This window comes from Agelaius tricolor, unplaced genomic scaffold (assembly GCF_023055355.1).
Source record: "Agelaius tricolor isolate 1412-34295 unplaced genomic scaffold, bAgeTri1.0.p SCAF_11, whole genome shotgun sequence".
Lineage (NCBI taxonomy): Eukaryota > Metazoa > Chordata > Aves > Passeriformes > Icteridae > Agelaius > Agelaius tricolor.
This window is the reverse complement of record NW_027269271.1, coordinates 29,690,246-29,712,571: the sequence shown is the minus strand read 5'-3', so window position 1 is coordinate 29,712,571 and position 22,326 is coordinate 29,690,246. Positions and strand designations below refer to the sequence as shown.

The 22,326-nt window shown below is 50.8% G+C and overlaps 1 protein-coding gene across 3 annotated transcripts in view; it reads right to left on the bottom strand.

The window, feature by feature from the left end:
* PDE4B (phosphodiesterase 4B) overlaps positions 1 to 22,326 on the bottom strand; it is a 179,501-nt gene that overhangs the window by 76,690 nt on the left and 80,485 nt on the right. The window contains exon 1 of one of the 3 annotated variants that reach the window (XM_071436933.1): positions 10,154 to 11,122. The exons of the other annotated variants lie outside the window; for them this stretch is intronic. Coding sequence (XP_071293034.1) covers positions 10,154 to 10,200 — 47 coding nt within the window. The 5' untranslated portion in view covers positions 10,201 to 11,122. Of the gene's footprint in view, positions 1 to 10,153; positions 11,123 to 22,326 lie in introns of those variants that run through there. 3 annotated transcript variants of the gene reach the window in all.

Below are 22,326 nucleotides of genomic sequence, written 5' to 3'. Positions count from 1 at the left end.
GAATTTTAAGGTCCTTTCCAACCCAGACCAGTCTGGGATTCTATGATAATGCACAAGGAGAGGGTTTTTATTCATCCCAAAATGAAACCTGGGATGTTCTCAGTGTTGTTTGCAGGGAGTGTGTTGGGAGGTGAAGGCAGCAGCTGCACTCTGAGATGTGCATAAACAGCAGGAGATGAAAGAGCAGAACCTGTTTGGAAATGAGGTTGTGACGTCAGGTGGGGAAAGGCCTTTTCAGCCCTGTCATTCTGTCAGTCTCCCCCATCTGGGGATCTGTCCTACAATTCCCAAGGAATCCTGATATTCCCTGGGAGTGGCAAACACACCTTGGTGTGCCACAGAAGGCCAGAGAACACATGCAGGTACCTGATAGCTGATTACACAGGTATAGGGATTTTAATTCCATTATGGAATCCCAGAATGATTTGGGTTGGGAGGGACCTTAAAAATCATCCCATTCCAGCCCTGCCATGGCAGGGACACCTCCCATTGTCCCAGGTGCTCCCAGCCCCAATGTCCAGCTTGGCCTTGGACACTGCCAGGGATCCAGGGGCAGCCACAGCAAATCTGGGAATTCCATCCCAGCCCCTGCCCACCCTCCCAGGAACAATTCCCAATTCCCAATGTCCCATCCCTCCCTGCCCTCTGGCACTGGGAGCCATTCCCTGGGTCCTGTCCCTCCATCCTTGTCCCCAGTCCCTCTGCAGCTCTCCTGGAGCCCCTCCAGGCCCTGCCAGGGGCTCTGAGCTCTCCCTGGATCCTTCTCCTCTCCAGGGGAGCACCCCCAGGTGTCCCAGCCTGGCTCCAGAGGGGCTCCAGCCCTGCAGCAGCTCCATGGGTTCCTCTGGGCTCTCTCCAGCAGCTCCAGGTGCTGCTGATGTTGGCCCCAGGGCTGGGGCAGCTCTGCAGGTGGGGCCTCACCTGGGAGGGCCCCTGCAGGTGCCCCCAGCCCTGCCCCGTGCTGGACCTGCCTCGTTTGCTGCTCCCAGCCCTGAGCTCCTGAGCTGCTCTGCCTACCCTGGGCACCGAGGCTGCTGCTCCACACGGCCCTGCCCACATTTCCACTTTATTTCTCACCTTAGTCCCAGCACTTCTGCCTTCATCCTCACCTCACCTTTCCTGCTGCCCACATCCAGCCCTTCCCAGCTCCCTCTCCTTCTCCAACAGCAAACCAAGGGTTTATTTCTCATTTCTCCAACATTCCCACCCCAGGAATCCCCCTCATCCCCCTGCAGATTGCAATCCCTCCCTGCTGGGTGATCCCAGCTCCTGGAGCTCCTGTCCTGGTGGGATCCCATGGATGCTGTCCTGGTGGGATCCCATGGATGCTGTCCTGGTGGGATCCCATGGATGCCTTTCCTGGTGGGAGCCCATGGATGCCTTTCCTGGTGGGATCCCATGGATGCCCTTCCTGGTGGGATCCCATGGATGCCTTTCCTGGTGGCATCCCATGGATGCCTTTCCTGGTGGCATCCCATGGATGCCTTTCCTGGTGGGATCCCATGGATGCCTGTCCCGGTGGGATCCCATGGATGCCTGTCCTGGTGGGAGCCCATGGATGCCTTTCCTGGTGGGAGCCCATGGATGCTGTCCCGGTGGGATCCCATGGATGCTGTCCTGGTGGCATCCCATGGATGCCTGTCCTGGTGGGAGCCCATGGATGCTGTCCTGGTGGGAGCCCATGGATGCCTGTCCTGGTGGGAGCCCATGGATGCCTGTCCTGGTGGGAGCCCATGGATGCTGTCCTGGTGGAAGCCCATGGATGCTGTCCTGGTGGAAGCCCATGGATGCTGTCCTGGTGGCATCCCATGGATGCCTGTCCTGGTGGGATCCCATGGATGCTGTCCTGGTGGCATCCCATGGATGCTGTCCTGGTGGGATCCCATGGATGCTGTCCTGGTGGCATCCAATGGATGCTGTCCTGGTGGGATCCCATGGATGCTGTCCTGGTGGAAGCCCATGGATGCTGTCCTGGTGGGATCCCATGGATGCCTGTCCTGGTGGGATCCCATGGATGCTCCTCATGGATTGCCCACTCCCATCCCCAGGTCCAGCCCCAGCTGCCCTGATGGGAGCCTCAGTTTGAGAGCTCCAAGTTGTATTTTGTGCTCTCCCAAAAGCCATAAATATCCTGTCAGTCAAGGCAGCTCCTGCCCCATTCCCTGCCTCCAGGAAGGATCCCACCCATCCCAGCTGCTGTGCTTGGCTCCTGCTGGGGCTTCCCAGCGTGGCCCAAAACCCTGGAATCCAGAAGCTCCAGATTCCCCTTGGAATCTGCTGCTTCCAAGGGGGCAAATCTGCTTTTCTGGCAGCTATCCATGGCAAAGGTTAATCCTCTGGGAACAAGAATCCCAGCACTACCTGGGCATCTTTTCCAGCCGTGTTTGCTTTTCCCAGTCCTATGTTTTTTCTGTATTCCTACCCAAAAAATAATGCAACAGTGCCAGGAGTTTATATCATCAACCTATCATGTTTCATCCATGGCTCCTAACAATATTTTATAAAGGAATCCAACCCTTTGGATTAATTCACCTCACTCCCATTTCACCAGCAAACCTACACCTATGGCCTCCATCTCAGAAACCAGGGATAAACATCAGGCTGGAATACCCTGGAGCTTGCAGGGAGCACAGAGCTTCATTCCCTCACACTGAGTGGGAGCACAGCCCGGGATGTTTCCTAGAATCCCCCAATCCCTGTGATCCAGCAGCTCCCTGGGGAGCAAAGGGACCTGGAAGGGAATTGCCCTAATCCCAAATTCCACATTTGCCATTTGTATCACAACCCCAAATTTCCTGCTGATATCCAATCCAGGCAAACCTAAACAGCCAGAAAATGAAATGTGGGAATCTTCCATCAGAAAAGTGGGAATTTTCATGAAGTTTCTGTGGTAACCAACACAGAATTAGGTTTAGTCTTGCTGTTGCTCATTACCGGAATTGTTCAAGTTTATTTGGAATTAACATGGAAATACAAACACCTGAGGGAACACAGCAAAAACTCCCCTAAAACTTCCCACTGCAATCCCAGGGATGATTCCAGAGCCGGGCCAAGCTCTCCCTGCTTGGGATGGAATCTGCCTGGAAAGGTCCTGGAGAATCTCAGGATAAACCCAGGAGCTGATCTGGGATAAACCCAGGAGCTGATTTGGAATAAACCTGGGAGCTGATTTGGAATAAACCAGGGATCTGATTTTGGGATAAACCCAGGAGCTGATTTGGGATAAACCCAGGACCTGATTTGGGATAAACCCGGGAGCTGATTTTGGGATAACCCCAGGATCTGATTTTGGGATAAACTCAGGACCTGATTTGGGATAAACCCGGGATCTGATTTTGGAATAAACCTGGGATCTGATTTTGGGATAACCCGACGGTGAAGCCGCCGTGCCCCAGCCCCAGCTGCTCTTTCTGAGCCCAGCAGCCCCCAGGCTCTGCTTTGTTTTGTTTTCTCTCTGCAAAGGCTCCATTTCCCTCCTGGCAGGAGAGCCCAGGGCTGGCCAGGAGCAGCCTCTTCCCAGGGAAGCACCCGTGGGTGCTCAGGGATGCTCCTTTGGAAGGGAACCCAAGCGTGGCTGGGAGCCCCTTCAGCATTGCAGAGCTCTCCTGATCCTCTCCCTGCTCTCCACCCTCTGTACCCCAGTTTTGCCCCTCATCACCAGGGTGAATAAACTTGGGGGTTTAATTTTCCATAGTGCTGCAGAGAGTGAAGATAATTTGATTTATCCCCACACGATATTCCCCTTTCCTGCCGTGTCCTGAGACCTCATCCCGGCCACGTTTCCCCCACTAATTCCGATTTTCCCAGCATTTCCCACTCCCGTGCCCCGCGGGGGCTGAGGAGATGCTGTCCTGTGCTCAGAAAGGCTCGGATGAGCTGGGACAGTCCCTGAAAAGCCCCGGGATCTGTGGGATGAGGGCTCCCGGCAGGAATCCATCAGCTCGGTGTCACGGGCTGCTTCCCGCCGAGCTCCTCTGCAGCATTCCCACATTGAGACAATTAACACGTTTTTCCCAGGCTCTTCCTTCCAACAAAAAGCTAAAAAAAGCGAAACTGCTCTGAAAGGCTCGCAGGCATTTTCTGCCCTAGAATTTAGAGTTACATAAAAAAAAATGAGACTTCCAAATCAGAGTTTACATTAAAAAAGCAACAAAAGCACTCAAGTAATTGGAGCCGGGGAGAAGCAGACCCTATAAAACGATGAACAGACCCTATAAAATGATTATTAAACCCCTTTTAAAGCCAAGCAATAATTTCGTCACTTGAAAATTTGCTTTTTTTCTCGCCGGAAAAAACCGACAACTCCAGCACGAAGGAGCAGCGTTAGCACTTGACCGCATCCCTGATGTGGCTGCTGTTAATTGTGCGGAGCGGGGCGATTCCCCGGGCGCCGGGGAGGTTTTTGGGAGCAGCCCGGGGCTGGAGCGGAGCCAGGGCAGGGCTGGGATGCGCGGATGCTCCCATTCCGCCGCTCCATTGACGTCAGCGGGAGCTTTCAGAGCAGCCCCGCACGTCTGAACCGGGCGAGCAGAGGCTGCAAAACCGGGCGGCTCCTCCAGCAGCCGCGCAACGAGGGCTCTCGGCTCCCTGCCCAACCTTTTGCCGCTTTGTTCGCCTCTCTTCACACCCTCCATCGAGTTTTTAAATCGATCAAAACGCGATTCAAATGAGCAGCGAGGGTCAGCCCAGCCGCCTCAGCCTCGGCTCCTGGGATGAGAGGATTTTCAAGGCTCTTTCCAGCCCACACCAGGCTGGGATTCTGTGATAAAGTGAACCAAGACAATGCAAGGGCTGTGAAGGACACTTTGAGTGCTTCCAAAGGGGATGGAATGGCTCTTTGCACTGGAGCTCACATGGTTTAGGGGATGATTTTCCAGCCCTCATTAAAAAGAACATTTCATAGTGCATGGAATGAAGGTGCTCTGAGATATAAGCTGGGCTCGACCCTCTGGGTCACTTCCAGCTCAGGATATTCTGTGATTCCAGGATTCTGTGATTCCCTGATTCCATTATTCCACCATTCCAGGATTCCATTGTTCCATGATTCCATGATTCTATTATTCCATTATTTCACCATTCTAAGCTCCAGAATCTTTCTTTCTGCAGTGGCTGCCCTCAGCACGAGCAGCAAAGGCATTCCCTGTCTGGTCCCAGAGCTCAATCCCTCTGCCAGAGCCCCAAATCCCCAGGGAACAGGGATGATGCTGATGATGATGATGGGTTTGGGGGTGCAGTTTGGAGGGAAAGGTTTTTAATCACACCTGGGCTCCTTTGAGAAGTCCTGAGGAGGCTCCTGTGGGGGTCAGGCCAGGGAAAAGCACCAGAAAATCCTTTGTTTAGTTCTTAAGATTAAACTTGGGCTGAGCTTTGGGCCTGGGGAGCAGAGGGAATTCCCAACATCCACCTGCCCTGCTCCCTGTTGGGAAGGGAACTCAGACTCAGGGGGCACCTGGATTTATCCTGTGCAGAAGAACCTGAGCACAGTGCCTGGGAGTGTGGCCCAGCCCTGGGAAAGCTCTTCCATTATTCCCACCTTCCAAAGGGGGATAAATTGCAGGGGCCTGGCCCAGCTGCTCTCAGGATGGCAGAGCTGCAAACCACAAGCTGTGGGGCTGTGTTCAAACAGAACAATTCAATGAACTTTGGGATTCTTTGTGCATGACAAACTCCAGGTCAGCAGGAAGCCCAAATTTCCCTTATTAAATTTTGCTTCTTTCTGCTGGAAAGAAGAAAAGAAACCCCTTTTCCATCGTGGTGCTCACTGAGTGCCTGAGATTGGCTAATCTGTCAGGGAATTGGAGCTAAAAGAAATCCATATCCCAGTTATTAGCCCCTGGAGAAGAGGGTTAGGAAAGAAATCCTGATCAGGCTTTCAGAACAGGAATCTCATTCCTAAGCCTGCTAAGATGTGAGAGTGGAAAAAGCCCCAGAACTTCTTAGAAATGCTGAGAGCTGAGCTTGCATTCACAGGATCCTGGAATGATTCAGGCTGGAAAAGGCCTCAAGGATCATCCCAGTGCCACCCCAGCCATGGCAGGGACACCTCCCACTGTCCCAGAGCTGCCAGGGATCCAGGGGCACTCACAGCAAAGCTGGGCACCTGTGCCAGGGCCTGCCCACCCTGCCAGGAACAATTCCCAATTCCCAATATCCCATCCATCCCTGCCCTCTGGCACTGGCAGCCATTCCCTGGGTCCTGTCCCTCCATCCCCTGTCCCCAGTCCCTCTGCAGCTCTCCTGGAGCCCCTCCAGGCCCTGCCAGGGGCTCTGAGCTCTGCCTGGATCCTTCTCCTCTCCAGGGGAGCACCCCCAGGTGTCCCAGCCTGGCTCCAGCCCTGCAGCAGCTCTGGAGCCTCCTCTGGGGTTGTTTCAGCAGCTCCAATCCCTCCTGGAGTCACAGGAACCCAGGGAAAGCTGTCCTGGCTTTTCCTGCCCCTCCCTGGCTGTCACCTCTCCCCAGGGAAGCTCACTGGGGACACCAGACCAGGCTGGGGAGCAGCTCCTCCACCCCAAGGGGTCTCTGCAGCCAGGGGGACTCAGACTGAGCCCCTTGGACAAGGCAAGGAGCAGGAGGAGGAAGAGGAGGAGGAGGAGGAGGAGGAGGAATAGCCTGGAAAAGCAGCTGTGTGTGCATGGCAGGCACAGATGTCCAGGAACTGAAAAGTTTTCCCATGCCAGTGAAGCTCCCCAGATTCTTTCCCTGGAAATGAAGGTAATGAATGGAAATATGGAAATGTAAATACGTCAGGGGCAGCCTCCAACTCTCATCTCCTGCCTTGCAAAAGCAGCGGGAAAACACAGCCAGGAACAACTTGAAAAGACCCAGCCTGAGGAGAAGGGAAAGGTCACTAAATAGCAATAATTAAACACCAGCCCCTTGCTCCCCAGAGCCCCTCCACACCCAGCTCTCCCAGCCAAAGGCTGCCAATTAAAGCCCATCGCTGGCTCCCCAGCTCCCTCCCAGGCAGGCATTGTCTCTGCTGCACACACAGCCAGAGCTCTTTGTGCTTCCTCCAGGCTCTTGTGAGAGCAGGAGAAATATTTGGCCTCTCCTTTTCTAAATTGTGCCTACAGATTTCAGAGTTCTGTCTCTCAAATCTACCTGCTGCATATAAATCATTGCTTTGTTGGAAATCCTGCCTATTTATAGGAGGCTGTGGAATTAATCCGTCAGGAGAACCAAAATGGCTTAAGATCCAGCTGAAATCCATGGAAATAAGGTGGCTGGAAGTTTAACCCACAGATCTGGAGAGTGTTAATTCCCAGAGCAAACCTTGAGCATTTTGAAAGTCAATACAAAAATAAAAGTGGAATTTGTCCACGAAATGAGGGGGAAATTGGGCTCTGCTCCCAGGGAACAGAGACAGAACTACAGGACACAGCTTCAAGTTGTCCCAGAGGAAGTTTAGATTGGATATGTGGGAAAATTGCTTCCTTTCCAGCCCTGGCACAGCTGCCCAGAGCAGGGGTGGAGTCCCCACCCTGGAGGGATTTAAAAGCCCTGTGGATGTGGCACTTGGGGACACACTTGGGTGGCCTTGGCAGTGCTGGGGGACTCAGTGGTCTCAGGGGGCTTCTCCAACCTCAGTCATTCCATGGTTATGGTACCATGGAAAGCCCCTCCAGCCTCACAGCCAAGTGCCACAGCTCAGCCTGAACCAGGGAGCAGAGGGAGCCAAGGTCAGGGTGACTCCTGGTCCCGTGGTTATCACTGCGCTGATAAATCTGTTTATATCCCAACACAAAGATACTCCTGCCACTCCAGCTGCTATCTGGGAGCTGTGGCCTCTCCAAGATTCCTGAGCTGTCAGAAATCCTGGGATTTGATCCCACCACTTCACCTCAGGACAGAGTTTCTGCTCCCCCCCTTGCCCAAGCTCAGCCTCTGCAGCTCCAGTGTCAGGCCTGAGTTTGGGCCATCCCTGTGAACGAGCGAGAATTCCCACTTTGCTCCAGCAGGAACTGCTCTGCTGCTGCAATCCCAGCTTCCATTTCCCCAAAATGAGTTCCAAGCCCTGGGCACAGAGCAGAGCCCTCCCCTTGCAGCCCAAAGCAGCAGTGACCGAGGTCCCACACTGCCCACGAGGGGATGGAAGGCAGCAGCTCCTCTCCTGGACTGGGGGAGAGAACGTGGAAGATAAAGGTCATCCATGGAACCATGGAAAGGTTTGGGAAACTGAAAGTTCATCTCATCCCACCCCTGCCATGGGCAGGACTCCTTCCCCCAGGCCAGGGGGAAGATCCAGTTCAAAATTTCCTTTTGGATGATGGAAAAAAGCAGGGAAAAGCTCCAAAGAAGCCCAAAATTTATTCCGGAGGGAAGGAATCCCTGAAGACATTTCAATCAGGAATTAGTGAGTCTCACCCCCCATGTGGGCTCTGAACAGCAACCAGGAGCTTACACAGGTCTGGTTTAGCAAGGCTCAGCCTGGCTCAAGCTAGGCCAGGATGGGGTGAAGAAGAACTGGCTTTGTTTTCACCTGGGCACAGGTGAAGGGGATTTTCTTGGGATAACTTTATCCCTTCCTTCATAAATCCACACCCTGCCAAGGCTCCCTTTGAGCTGCACAGTTTCCATCACCTAAAACCTCCCTGGCTGATCCCATGGCTCTGATCTGTCCCATCCCACCCCTGACCATCTCCCCTGGTGGGACTCGGGGCTGCTCAGGGTTTGTTTCAGCTCCTACAGCTAAAATGATTTCTGTTCTCCTGCAGCCACAGAAATGGGGCTCTCCTTTCTCCAAAGGAAATGCATTTTTCCATCACTTCCTGAGCTTTCTGAGTGTTAATTTTATCCATAATTAATGCACAGGATCTCTCCCCTTCCCTTCATTTGTAAATCTGGCAAATCAACACTTCCCACCCAATATTTCTCTTTCTTGGCTCATTCGGGCTCCTCCTCAGGAGGAACTTCCCAAAACAAAGCAACAACTGCCCTGGCTAAACCTCAAGGGGAAGCCATGGGAAAAATCCCAAGATTGGCTGGGTTAGATTGGGTGTCAGGAAGAAATGCTGGGAAGGAATTCCTCCCCGTGAGGCCCTGGGATGGATTTCCCAGAGCAGCTGTGGGTCCCTGGAAGTGTCCAAGGCCAGCTTGGAGCAGCCTGGGATGGTGGAAGGTGTCCCTGGATGGAATGAGATGATCTCCAACCCAACCCATTCCAGGATTCCACAGTTTTAATACAGGCCCTGCATTCTTCCTCTTCTCCAGGCATTCCCCTTCCTGTTCTCTGATCCCAGGAACTGCACATGAGAGGAGCAGGATGTGCTCTGGAGAAGCCAACACTCCCCAGCACCATTCCAAGGCTCAGAGCCTTGGATATTTCTATATATTTGTTTATATTTTATTTATAGATTTATATATCAGGGGATATTTTAATTCCTATATACAAATATTGACCTGTAGGTTGATCCCAGAGCCACGGTTAAACAATTAAAAACCATAATGAGATTACAGAGAATAAATTCTGTGTAAACCCAGAATATTTGTGTGTAGGTGAGATCACAGAACACAGGATTTGAAGAAGCAGAATATAAAATTATCTCTAGATTCCCACAGATTTCATAGACTATCCACCCTGGAAGACCAATGGACCACAGCAGCCAAAGACTCCAGGCCTGAACTCCACCAGCAGATTTTACCCATAAAATGAGGTTTTGGTGCCGTATCCCATTTCCCAAGCTGGGAAATGCCTCTGGGATTCCCCTGGGCTCTCCCTGTCCCCCTGCCCTGGCCCAGCAGAGGCAGCAGCAGCTGCTCCATCTGCTCATTAAAATGCAACAGGGAGAAGGTGCCGAGGTGGCACCGTGGAATCGCTCCAGAGAGGGACGTTTTAGGGACTCATTAATCTTTAAAGGAAATTGAGGTTCATCAACACCTGAGAAGGAAAATAAACCAGGACAGCGGGAAATTTTCCATCCTTTCCCCACCCTGTCCCCACAGTCCTGCTTGGAGGCGTCGCAGGGGTGCCTCAGATCAAACTCTGAGCAGGGAAGATCAGAGAAGGAAATATTCAGCAAACCCACAGCTCCAAGGACCCCCTTATCCATGTTCCCATCCAGCAGCTGCTTCTCAGCCTGGAAAAATCCTGATTTCCAAGCTTTTGTGCCCACCAGAAGTGCTGTGATCCGGACAAACCCTTGGCATACTCACCAAATCCACGAATGGCGGCGATTGGGTAAAATATTAATATTTAACATCTTCCCAGCTGATCCTTCTCCTCTATCATCCAAAAAGAGTCAGGACATGTCCTGCCAATTCCCAACTTGGGTCCCTCTGGAGGTGGCTCAGTGGCACGGAGATGTTTCCAGGAGTTTTTATTCTTTGGGATTACACGGCAACTCCCCTTGCAGGTGGATGCCACTTTCCAGAGGAATGCAAATGCCTTGGCAAGCAAAAAGTGGGGGTGCCTGTGGAACAGCCTCTATGGACTCCCCAATTTCTTCATTTCTAGCAGGAGAAAGAAAAAATAAATCTATTTCTGGCACCCCCCCCTTTGACTGCAGCTTCCTGCTCTCATTTGTAAAATCCCTTCCAACGATCCTGAGACAGCGGGGGGGAAAAAGCCTTTTCCGAGCCGCAGCAACATCCCCTTTTTGCCGTTCCTCCTTTCCAGGTCACATCCCTCCTTCCTCCGGAGCCGAGGCAAAGTTTTGTGACGCTGCAGAAGCCCCGCCGGCGGGGCCCTCCCGCGGAGCATCCACCGGGATGAGGTCGGGGCTGCAGCAGGGACGCGGCTCCAGCCGCGGGGTTACGGGGCGGGATTGGGCGGCAAAAGGCCTGGAACGTCCATCCCGCCCGGCAGGAAGGGCAGGAGAGGCGCCGGCTCCCTGCCAGGGGTCACCGCCAGCAGAGAGGGGAGTGCCCCGCGCTGCTGTCCCTCCTCTGTCCCCGCTGTCACCCGGGCGCGGGGCTGCGCCGCCCAGCCCCGTCCATCCCCATCCAGGTGCTGCTCCTGCGGGAAAAGCGCGGAGCCGGGACCGCGGCAGCCGCAGCCTCGCCCCGCGCGGCGCCGCCGGGTTTCTGAGCGTGTGTGTGCCTCTCTGTCTCTGCATAAAATGGAATTTTACAAGATTTACAAGATCTAAATCCCGCCGCTCCACATCAAACCCGACGCGGCTCCCTGGTGCAGCGAGACGTCAGGGGTGGGTGGGAGATGGGGCCGCATCCGCCCGGGAGCGGCTCCCGAAATTCCGGCCCCCCCCGCGCCCCCGCCGGAGCCGGGAGGGGACCCGGGGACAAAGGGAGGGCTGGGAGAGCCGGGGATGGAGGGATGGAGGGATGGAGGGATGGAGGGATGGAGGGAGGGATGCAGGGATGGGAAGGAAGCCGCGCTGGATCGGGAATGCTGGCAGGGCTCTGCCCCACCCGCACCTTGCGGGGGTGACAAAGGGGACCCGATGGCGCCTCCCCCCCTCGGGAAGGACAAAGTTCGGCGGCACCGGACGCGCAGCAGGCACCGGAACATTCTCCCTTCCCCGGGTTCGTTTGTTTGTTTGTTTTGCCCCTGAAGTCTCCAAACGTTTCACCTTGACAACCACAGGAAGGGATTTTATCCATCAGCTGGAATCGAAGGTGTCGGGAAAGGGGGATAAAGGGGATTTTTATAGCTGATGGATTTGTACAGGTGATGGATAAATGGCATTTTATAGATGATGGATAAATGGGATTTCTAGAGGCAATGGATAAATTTCATCAGCCATCAGTGATCCACGACATTCCCTATTCCCAAAGCAGCAGGAGGGGACAGCAGGGACAGAGCAGGGGTCACCCCACAGATCTCAGAGGATCCACAATTCAAGCCCCCCTCCCTGCAGTAAACTCCAAGTTGGGAAGGCAGAACGAGGAGCTGTTACAGCAATTAAGATGCCAAATCCAATTTAAAAATCCAGGGAAGGGGGAGAGTGGCAGTGTCATTCCATCCCCACTCAGACTCCCCAGCTGCTCTGACACACTCAAAGCTCAGGAAAAGCTTTTCCAGACTGGGAAAACTGTGTGGTTCTCTCCTCTGACTGGGAGATGAGACATAAATCCTTATTTTTATTCTATTGACGTTACTGATAAAAGGATTTAACAAATCTATAAAAATAGGGGCAAATCAAAGGTATAAGGGAAAGATCAGGAGGGAGCATGGATGATCATTATTCCAAAACTTTGCACCTCTCCTTGGCTTTGCTCCATCTCCACTTTGGTTTGGCAGGAGACAGTTTTATTCACAGGGGTGAAGAATTTTGTGTAAACCATGGAATTCTGCTTCTTATCCATGAAAAAGGTGCCCAGCATCCATGGGTGGAGGTAAATAGACAGATACACAGACAGGTCCAAATAATGGATCATGGAATGGTTTGGGATGGAAGGGACCTTAAATCCATGGAATCACAGAATGGTTTGGGATGGAAGGGACCTTAAATCCATGGAATCACAGAATGGTTTGGGATGGAAGGGACCTTAAATCCATGGAATCACAGAATGGTTTGGGATGGAAGGGACCTTAAACCCATGGAATCACAGAATGGTTTGGGATGGAAGGGACCTTAAATCCATGGAATCATAGAATGGTTTGGGATGGAAAAGACCTTAAACCCATGGAATCACAGAATGGTTTGGGATGGAAGGGACCTTAAACCCATGGAATCACAGAATGGTTTGGGATGGAAGGGACCTTAAATCCCACCCCATTCCATGGCAGGGACACCTCCCACTGTCCCAGGTGCTCCCAGCCCCAGTGTCCAGCCTGGCCTTGGGCACTGCCAGGGATCCAGGGGCAGCCACAGCAAATCTGGAATTCTATTCCAGGGCCTTCCAACTCTCCCATGGAGGAATTCCTTCCCAATTTCCTCTCTAATTCCACTCTCTGGCAGTGGGAAGCCATTCCCTGTGTCCTGTCCCTCCACCTTCCATGCCTGCAAACCCCCACCCTGTGGAATGAACATCTGCACATTCTCCTCATTGTTCTTGGGGAAAAAGCCAGAATGAATTCTCTGCTAATTCTGGAGCAGCTACTTCCATGAGTTGTTGGTTTTTCCAACCCCAACATACTGAGTTTGTGCCTTTTCCCTCCCTATTCCCATTTTTCTGGCGTCTCCCTTCACAACCCAGCCTTTCCCAGCATCCCAAATTTGACAGGGGGAATTGCAGGGAGCGGGGCAGTAATCACAGGGTGCTGGCTGGGAAGGAGAATAATCATTCCCTGGCATTTTCCTCCTGGAGTTTCTTAGACAGTTCAGTAATTATCCCGAGTGAAAACCCAGGAATTGCAGGATCAACAGGACAGAAACGAATAAAATCCCAGGGCTGGGATCAGAACCCACTGGGCCTCCCTCCCTCCCACTCCCAAATCCCCAAATTGTTCATTTGGATCTCCAGACTCCATGTATTTATTAATTAGCCTTTGCAAGCCGTGCTAACGAGGAGCCTCCTCCCACTGGGCCATCCTGGCAGCCCCAACACTGACGCTCCTCCAGGGAAACTTCAAACATTTCCTGAAAAATCACAGAGAAACCGGAAAAGCAGCCCAGAATGGGGCTTTTTTTCCACATCTTTCAGCAAAGTTACATAAGGCAGCCCCTGCTCTCCTGCTGAAACTCTCCAGGCCCCCAGTGCTCGGGCACCTTCATTCCCTCAGTCAGCAGCAGGGAAGGCTCAGGAATGTTCCCTGTCCTCACAGCAGCCTGAAAAACACCAGCGGATATTTTGGGAATTTCGAGACAAACCAGAAGCACAGAATACAAAAATAAGTTTATTCCGTGCTCTGTCTTCCCAGATTAAAGACCTCCACTGATGTAATATTGGGGTTTTCACCCCAGATAAAGAAATGGGGTTTCACCCCAGATAAAGAAATCCTAAATATGTTTTCAGGGATATTTTTCTTCCCCCTCATTGCTAATTATGGAATAATCAGGATAACACACAACCACCCCAGCTGATCACTAAAAACCACCCCAAAAGGAGCTTTCCCCACGCAGCCCCTGGCATTTCATTGTCTGTTTTTCTCCACAGCATCGACCCTTTCTCAGATATTGAAATTCCTGGGGTTTCTGCCCCTCTGGGGAGCACAAAGCCATTTATGGGTTTGGGAAGGCTGCAACTGCTGGGGCTCCTGAGCAGCTTTCCATTCATCCCTCCTTGCTGGCCACGCTGATTGAGGATGATGAAATCCTGATCTGCAATTCTAATTCCCTTCTTTTTCCTGAGCAGGCTGCCCAAGAGCTCCAGGAATTATTTTACCAACCCTCACAATAAACACCATTCTCCATGAAGTCCTGAACAATGCACCTATTTCAGATCCCAAAACACAGACCCACTCACAATAATTAGCTCACAAACCCCAATTTTCAGATCAGCTATTTTTCTTCAGAAATTGGGGAATTCTATCCAGCAAATAATGAGCTGTACCAACAGCAGGGGGGCTTGAAACCTGCAGCAGCATTGGTGTGCCAGGTGCTGCATTGTTAAATCATGGAATCCTGGAATGGTTTGGGTGGGAAGGGAACTTAAAGCCCATCCAGAGCCACCTTCCAGGGACACTTCCACTGTCCCAGGCTGCTCCAGCCCCAGTGTCCAGCCTGGCCTTGGGCACTGCCAGGGATCCAGGGGCAGCCACAGCAAATCTGGGAATTCTATTCCAGGGCCTCACCTCCCTCCCAGCCAGGAATTCCTTCCCAATCTCCCATCTAAATTCCCCCTTTTCCAGCTTCCAGCTATTCCCTGTGTCCTGTCCCTCCATCCCCTGTCCCCAGTCCCTCTCAGCTCTCCTGGAGCCCCTCCAGGCCCTGCCAGGGGCTCTGAGCTCTCCCTGGATCCTTCTCCTCTCCAGGGGAGCACCCCCAGGTGTCCCAGCCTGGCTCCAGAGGGGCTCCAGCCCTGCAGCAGCTCCGGGGCCTCCTCTGGACTCATTCCAGAAAATTCCTCTCAGTTTCCAGAGCTCTCAATAAAAACTCTCAGGAAATGGCACAAGCACTCGACGTTTTCCAAAAATGGGATCCCTAAAAGTTACTTTCCAGCAGGACTCTGCCATTTCTGAAGTCCTGCTCGGAACCCACCCCAACCTGTGCTCCACAAATCCAACCCCAAAGTGCCCCCAGGAGCTTCCACCTTCCCTGGGCAGACACCTCCAGCTCCATCCTTCCCACCAACACTGCCCTTCCCAGCTTCCCATGAACAGAATCCCATTTTCCAGCAGGTAATGCTCCGTCCCAGGAATCCAGAGTGGAAGAGGAGCAGTTCCCAAGCAAACCCTGCACCCAGAGGGGCCAAACTGGGAGCCAGAGCCACCAGACTGGGGTGGGGGGAGCGGGACAGAGGCAGGGAAAGCTGCACCAGGAGCAGAGGGAAGGAAAACACGGGGAAAAAAGAAGGAAAATCATCTCATCCCTGTGAAGTTCCTGAAGAGTTTCCAACAGAATGACTCAACAGCGGCAGCTGCTCCGTGCAGAGGGGTCTGGGGCTCGCTGAGCTGGCAATTAATGAATGTTTGGATCTATTTTCCATCAACACCAGCTCTGCTGACATCCTTCCAGCACAGGCTGATGGAGCACAGGGAACCCAGGGCTGGGAATGAGCAGCTCCCATCAGATTCCCAGGTCCCCATCTGGATCAAATCCTGACCTCCTGTTTTATTGCACCTTCAGGGAGCTGGAATTTTATGTTCCACTTTGGCTCCTTCCAGCCTCTGGAGCTTTCACAGTTTGAGGAGAAGCTGCTGCAGGGATGTGGGCTCCCAGCATGGAAGTGATTCCAGGAGCAGAAACCACCACAAACTTCGGGCCTCAAATGACCTTTCTTTGGTGCTCCACACCTTTGGAACGCAGACATTCCCTCAGGGAGGGAAGCAGCAGTGCTGGCTGTTCCCTGGATGAAATGAGGTGAAAGAACAGGGGGAAGGAAAGTGCTGGAATTCATGGAGTCACTGAGGTTGGAAGTGCCCTTCCAGGCCATCGAGTCCCAGCTCTGCCCAACCCCTGCCTTGTCCCCAGCCCAGAGCACTCAGTGTCACCTCCAGGAATTCCCTGGACACCTCTGGGATGGGGACTCCAGCCCTTTCCAAGGCCTGACCACCCTTTCCATGGAGAAATTCCTGCTGATGTCCACCCTGACCCTCCCTCCAGGCCGTTCCCTCTGCTCCTGTCCCTGTTCCCTGGAGCAGAGCCCGACCCCCCCGGCTGTGCCCTCCTGGCAGGAGCTGTGCAGAGCCACAAGGGCCCCCTGAGCCTCCTTTGCTCCAGCTGCAAACTCCCTGTGGATCAGGACCCCTGTGGGCTCGCTGATGATCCGGGATGAGCCATCTCTCCTATCCAGCATCCTGAGGCTTCCTGAGCTCTCCAAGCTCTGACTGCAGGTCCCTCTCCACCAGGGAACCTCTCTGGAGAAGCCAAAGGAATGCCCAGTGTGGAATTCTCGTCCCTCTTCCAGGCCAGGAGGGAAGCTGAGACCCTGGATGCTCCTGGATGAGTACGAAACGCCCACATGGCATTTCCAGCCCACAGCATCCAGAGCTGGACTTGGATCCAGACCCTGGCACAAAGATCTGGATCTCCAGCCATGGAACAAGGAGCAGGATGGGGGAGGGAAGGCCCTGAGCATCCCAAACCTTCCTGGTTTCCCTGCGCCTCCTCCACTGCGCTGATTTATCCGGGAATAAAATCTCTGCCTCTGGAATAGGTCACAATATTATGACTTATAACCCCCACAGTTTTTTCTTCCCTGTCTCCAAGCCCTGAAGCTGCAGCTCTCCAGAGCTTTCCCATCTCCTGGAGAGGAGCAGGGCTGGAATTTTTACACATTTTGTGTTAAAACAAGCAGCTGACAATTCGGGAGCGCCACTTAAGGAGCGATTTCCTGCCAGGAGCCAGGGAAAGCAGCACTTTCCTCGGATTGCTCCTTTCTCCTCTCCCCTAATGCTCATTCCCAGCACCCCTCAAGTTCCTTGGAGCACAAATCCATCTGCATGGAAATGCTGTTCAATGTTTCTCAGAGTTTGTGGCAGGGAGGAAGCCCCTCCTGGGGCAGCCGGGGAAGTTTAATCCCTGTTTTCCACAGGTTTTCCCACCATGGCCATGGTGAATTCCCAGGTGAATCCCAGGAGGAGAAGATCCCAGATCTTTGCAGATGGCCATCAGCAGCTCCTGAAGGCTGCCTGCTGTCACCACTGTCCCATCTCCAGGCGTCCCATCCAAAGAAAACCCGGGAACACAAGGAGCCTTGGGGCAGGACAGATGGAAGGGACAGGACAGACCTAATCCTAAAGTCAATCCTAAAGTCAATCCTAAGCAATCCTCAGGACAATGCTCTTCACCCCCCTTCAGCAAACTCTCCAGCCCCAGATTTTCACTCCAAAACAGCTCCGAAACCCTGAAAAGTTGGGAATCTTCAACTTCCCAAATCCCTAAAGGAGCAAAAATATTGGAAAACCAATGAACCTTGGGATTCAGTTTCCCAGATCCTTTGGGTGATGAGGTTGGATGAGGCTGGATGAGGTTGGAGGGGTTGGATGAGGTTGGATGAGGTTGGATGAGTCTGGATGAGGTTGGAGGGGCTGGATGAGGTTGGATGAGGTTGGATGAGGTTGGATGAGGTTGGATGAGGTTGGATGAGGCTGGATGAGATTGGATGAGGCTGGATGAGGCTGGATGAGGTTGGATGAGGTTGGATGAGGTTGGATGAGGTTGGAGGGGCTGGATGAGGTTGGATGAGCTTGGATGAGCTTGGATGAGGCTGGATGAGGTTGGATGAGGCTGGATGAGGCTGGATGAGGTTGAAGGGGTTGGATGAGGTTGGATGAGGTTGGATGAGGCTGGATGAGGTTGGATGAGGCTGGATGAGGTTGAAGGGGTTGGATGAGGTTGGATGAGGTTGGATGAGGCTGGATGAGGTTGGATGAGGTTGGATGAGGTTGGAGGGGTTGGATGAGGTTGGATGAGGTTGGAGGGGTTGGATGAGGTTGGATGAGGCTGGATGAGCTTGGATGAGGTTGGATGAGGTTGGATGAGGCTGGATGAGGCTGGATGAGGTTGGATGAGGTTGGATGAGGCTGGATGAGGTTGGATCAGGCTGGATGAGGCTGGATGAGGTTGGAGCCTCCTGGGCTGGTGGGAGGTGTCCCTGCCCATGGAATGTCAACTGTGAGGTGCCTCCCATCCAAACCTGTCTGGAATCCTGAGATCATTGCCTTGACACACTGAAGCTCCCCTATCAATTCCAAATTAACTCCCCTTGACAGTGGGAGAATTTATTTCTGGGGAATTTTGGAAGGAATTTGCGATGGGATTTTTGAGTTAATTTTTGATTTTTTTAAAATTATTTTTTAAAATGTTTATTTTTTTATTTTTATACAGGTAGGAAGGGTGAGTTTGGTTTCTATTGTTATAAGGTTGAAAAGGTTTTTAGACTTGTTGTTATACTATTTTTAAGGATTTATTGACTAATAAAATACTGTTAATAAGGATATTGATGTTTTTAACTTAATTTTTAAATATTTTGTTTTATGGACTTATGTTATAGTGTAAGTTTTTTTGGTTAATTATGCTATGATATATAAACTTATAGTATTGTATTTTAATTTTTTGTTTATTTTGTAACTATTTTATTTTTTATATTTTAAACTTTAAAATTTTATATTTTTAAAATTTAGTTTAATGTAGTTTTGTATTAAATGATAAATTTACATTTTTGTTTTTAATACTTAAGTTTAGAAGTTTTTTCTGAAGTTTCAGATTAAATCCTGTGTTTAATTTTAAGCTTTGGTTTACAGGCTAAAAGCTTTGAGAGTATTTTGCATTTTGGATTCTGACAGACAGCAGTGATTTTTCCATGGAAAACAACTCCCATTCCAACCCCCAGCAGCACATTAATATTCCTTTCTCCCTGCACTCAGCCAAGCCAGGAGATTTTGGCACGCTGCAAACTGTGAACATTGACAACAGCACTAATTTTTAAATAATTTGGGAAGAGTGGAAGTGCCAGAACGTTTCCCAGAGTTAACCGCATGCAGTTAAGCTGAGCTTTGTTATGCAGAGCCTGGTAGGGAAAAACAGAGCCTTGGAGCTGCTCCGTTGGGAATAAAAGTGGATATTCCTTCAAATTCCACCTGGGCGCACCTGCTCTCCAAGCAGGCTCAACAGGAAACCTCAAAAATACAAAATAATGGCTTTGGGGAGTCCCTTTGGATCTGGTGGGAAGTGCTGCTCCCAGAGCAGCGTTCAGGGGGATTTCATCCCAATTCCCAGAACATTCCACATCACACAGCCACACATGGTGAATGTCTGAGTTTAACTGGAATGGAATGGATTTAACTGAAATATTGAACTATAATTCCTCATCACTTACACTCCTGACCCTCTAAACATCCTTATCTCACAACAGGCAGAAGAGAGGCTCTTCCCAAAGTTTTCCCAAAACAAAACTCTCCCCTCACACAAAAATGTTTGGACTCTGCCATCTGGACCCTTTCCAAGTCGTTTGCCCATTCCTCTGATTTTCAGACAATCTTATTGCTCCCATTTCCCTAATTTTCAGGGGAATGGTGATGGAATTGGGAAGCCTCTCCCCTTGGTACTGCTCTGCCCTTTCCCACATCACACCTGAAACACATAAAAACAACTATTCCCAAACTGTTCCCAACATCCTGGAATGGTTTGGGTTTGGAGGGATCTTAAAGATGATCCCACTCCACCCCTGCCATGGCAGGGACACCTCCCACTGTCCCAGGCTGCTCCCAGCCCTGTCCAGGACAATCCCAGGGATCCAGGGGCAGCCACAGCTGCTCTGGGAATTCCATCCCAGGGCCTCCCCACTCTCACAGGGAGGAATTCCTTCCCTAAATCCCATCTCTCCAGAGTGCAAAATCACTCTGACTTCCTCATTTACTGTGATAATTTATTTGTGGCAAATTTTTTGAAGTAATTTGAGATGGGATTTTGGAATTATTTTTGATGATGTGGTTTATTTTTTTATTTCTTATATAGGTAAGAAGGGTGAGTTTGGCTTGTATTTTATAGTATGGTTTAGAAGGTTATAAGATTTTTAGTTATAATATTTTTAAGGAGTCATCCACTAATTAAATACTGTTAATAAGGATATTTATGTTTTTGACTTAATCTTTAAATATTTTGTTTTATGGACTCATGCTACAATGTAAGCTTTCTTAGCCAATCATGTTATGACACACAAACCCACAGTGCTACATTCTAAACTCTTTGTTACCTTTGTATTTACTTTGATTTTCTATATCTTAAACTCTAAAACTCAAAACTTTCTTTTATTTAGCTTAACATGTCTCTGCTTTAAACCAGAAATCCACATTCTCGCTTCTGGCACCTCAGTTTGGGAGCCTTTCCCAAGGTCTCAGATCAAACCCTGGGTTTAATTCCAAGCTTTGCTTTACAGGCCCAAAGCTCTGAGAGTTCCCTACATTTCAAATTCCAACAATTTCCTCTGGAATTTAATATTCCAGGAGAGAGCAGAGCTGGGATTCATCCCAGGGGTGTGACTCCAGCTGCAAACGTGGCTCCTGCAGCCCCACATCTTCCAAGGGCCCTGCAGCACAAAGTGACCCCATGGAGCTGGCGGGGATGGGGCCAGCAGCCCTTCCATGCAATGCCAACAGCAGCTGCCTCCAAACACTGCCAGGGCCAGGGAAATGGGAATCCAGGCGCTGTCCAGAGGTGATGCCCCCATCCCAATGGTGGGCACAAATCCTGAGCTAAGCTGTTAATTCTCCACTGTAATTTGCCAAAACAAGGGGCGGGTAAATGATGAACCCAAACACTGCTTCTGTCTTTACCTACAACCAAAAATTCCTGTCTTTTCCACAATGTCCCAGTAACTCCTGTGGGAATTACAGCATGATTCCCATTCATCAAGCACATTAACCTGGAAGCTGGGGTAACAGCTCTGGATCACTGGGGAAGGGGCTGATGGTTCTGCAAACGGGACCTTGTGGAAGAGGTTCCACTGGGACTTCTGAGAGCCAGAGGGAAGCTTGGGAGGAGCATCCATGTTCACCCCTGAAAGAATCTCCTACCAAGGTTGCTGACACAGAAACCAAGAGAGAGAAGGATAAATAAGAGAAACCTGCAACTATTCCAACGAGCACTTTGTTTGTCTCATGACCAATGAGTGAAGTGTAAACTTCTGAGCTTTGTAAGAATGTATAAAAGCGTACACGCCGTGATAAAAGCAGTTTGAGCCCTTCTGGAAATGGAGTGCATCTGTACTGTCTCCATCTCCATGCTGGGGCAGGATCTGATGGATTCCCTGAGCCTTCTGCCCTTGGAGCAGCACTGCTGGCACTGCTGGCACAGCTCCCACCCTGGGCTGTCCCTCGCTCCCTGCCCTCTCCCAGGAATGGTGGGGGCATTTTCCTGCAGGAGCCCTGGATGCACGCGGAGCGCAGAGCGTTTGTTTCCTTGGAAACAAAACCCTTCCAGCCTCCAGCACACACAATCCTCGGGAAAAGAAAACTCTGTCATTAAACCCAAGGCCTGGATATTTTTAGCCCCTGAGATGTGAAATCCCAACTGTTTTATTAGGAATAGAACCCAAGGAAAACACACTTATCTCGATTATTGGAGGAGGAAATCTTTGTATCCACCCAAACAATAAACCCACGGGCTTGTGCTGAGCAAAAGAATTGCTTGGCCTTTGGAAATCAAAATAATTTGGAATATTTGGATTTTGGGATGCTCTGGGCCAGGGTCAAAAGAAAAACTTGAGGTGAGGAACAAGAAAACCCTCAGGTGACAAAGCTGAAAAATCAGGAGGGAAAATGGATTAATTCCCTGGAGGTTGAACTTGATCCTGGAGCTCTTTTCCAACCCTAATGATTCTGGGATAATGGAATTAGATCAAGGAATTGGAGAGTTTAATTGAAAAATATATTGGCCAACCCTTTGTGCTGATGATGCAGGTGGTTCTCCTGGAGAAAATCTCTGTAGCATTGCAATTAAAGAGATGCCAAAGGATTTCTATTTAAAAATCACCTGAAAAGACCAATTTGGAAGAATTCACCCTGAAATGTAAAAGAAATCACCCTGAATTGTAAAAGAATTCACTCTGAATTTTGAAATAATTCACCATGAAGTTTAAAAGAATTCACTCTGAAATTCTACTGTGAAGTTGCTGTTTTCTCCAAAGAAGAAATATCAAAAATTATGGAATTATTTCTTCTCTAAATCTGTAATTTTGAGTCATTCTCCAGCCCCATTGTTGGGTTTGATCCTTGGATACTTTCCTAAATTCCAGGGTATTTTTGCTGTGCTCTGAGCAGATCATCAAACATTTCTGCTACATTTGACTGTCGGGCTGCTTGGGGAAATAAAACATTAAAA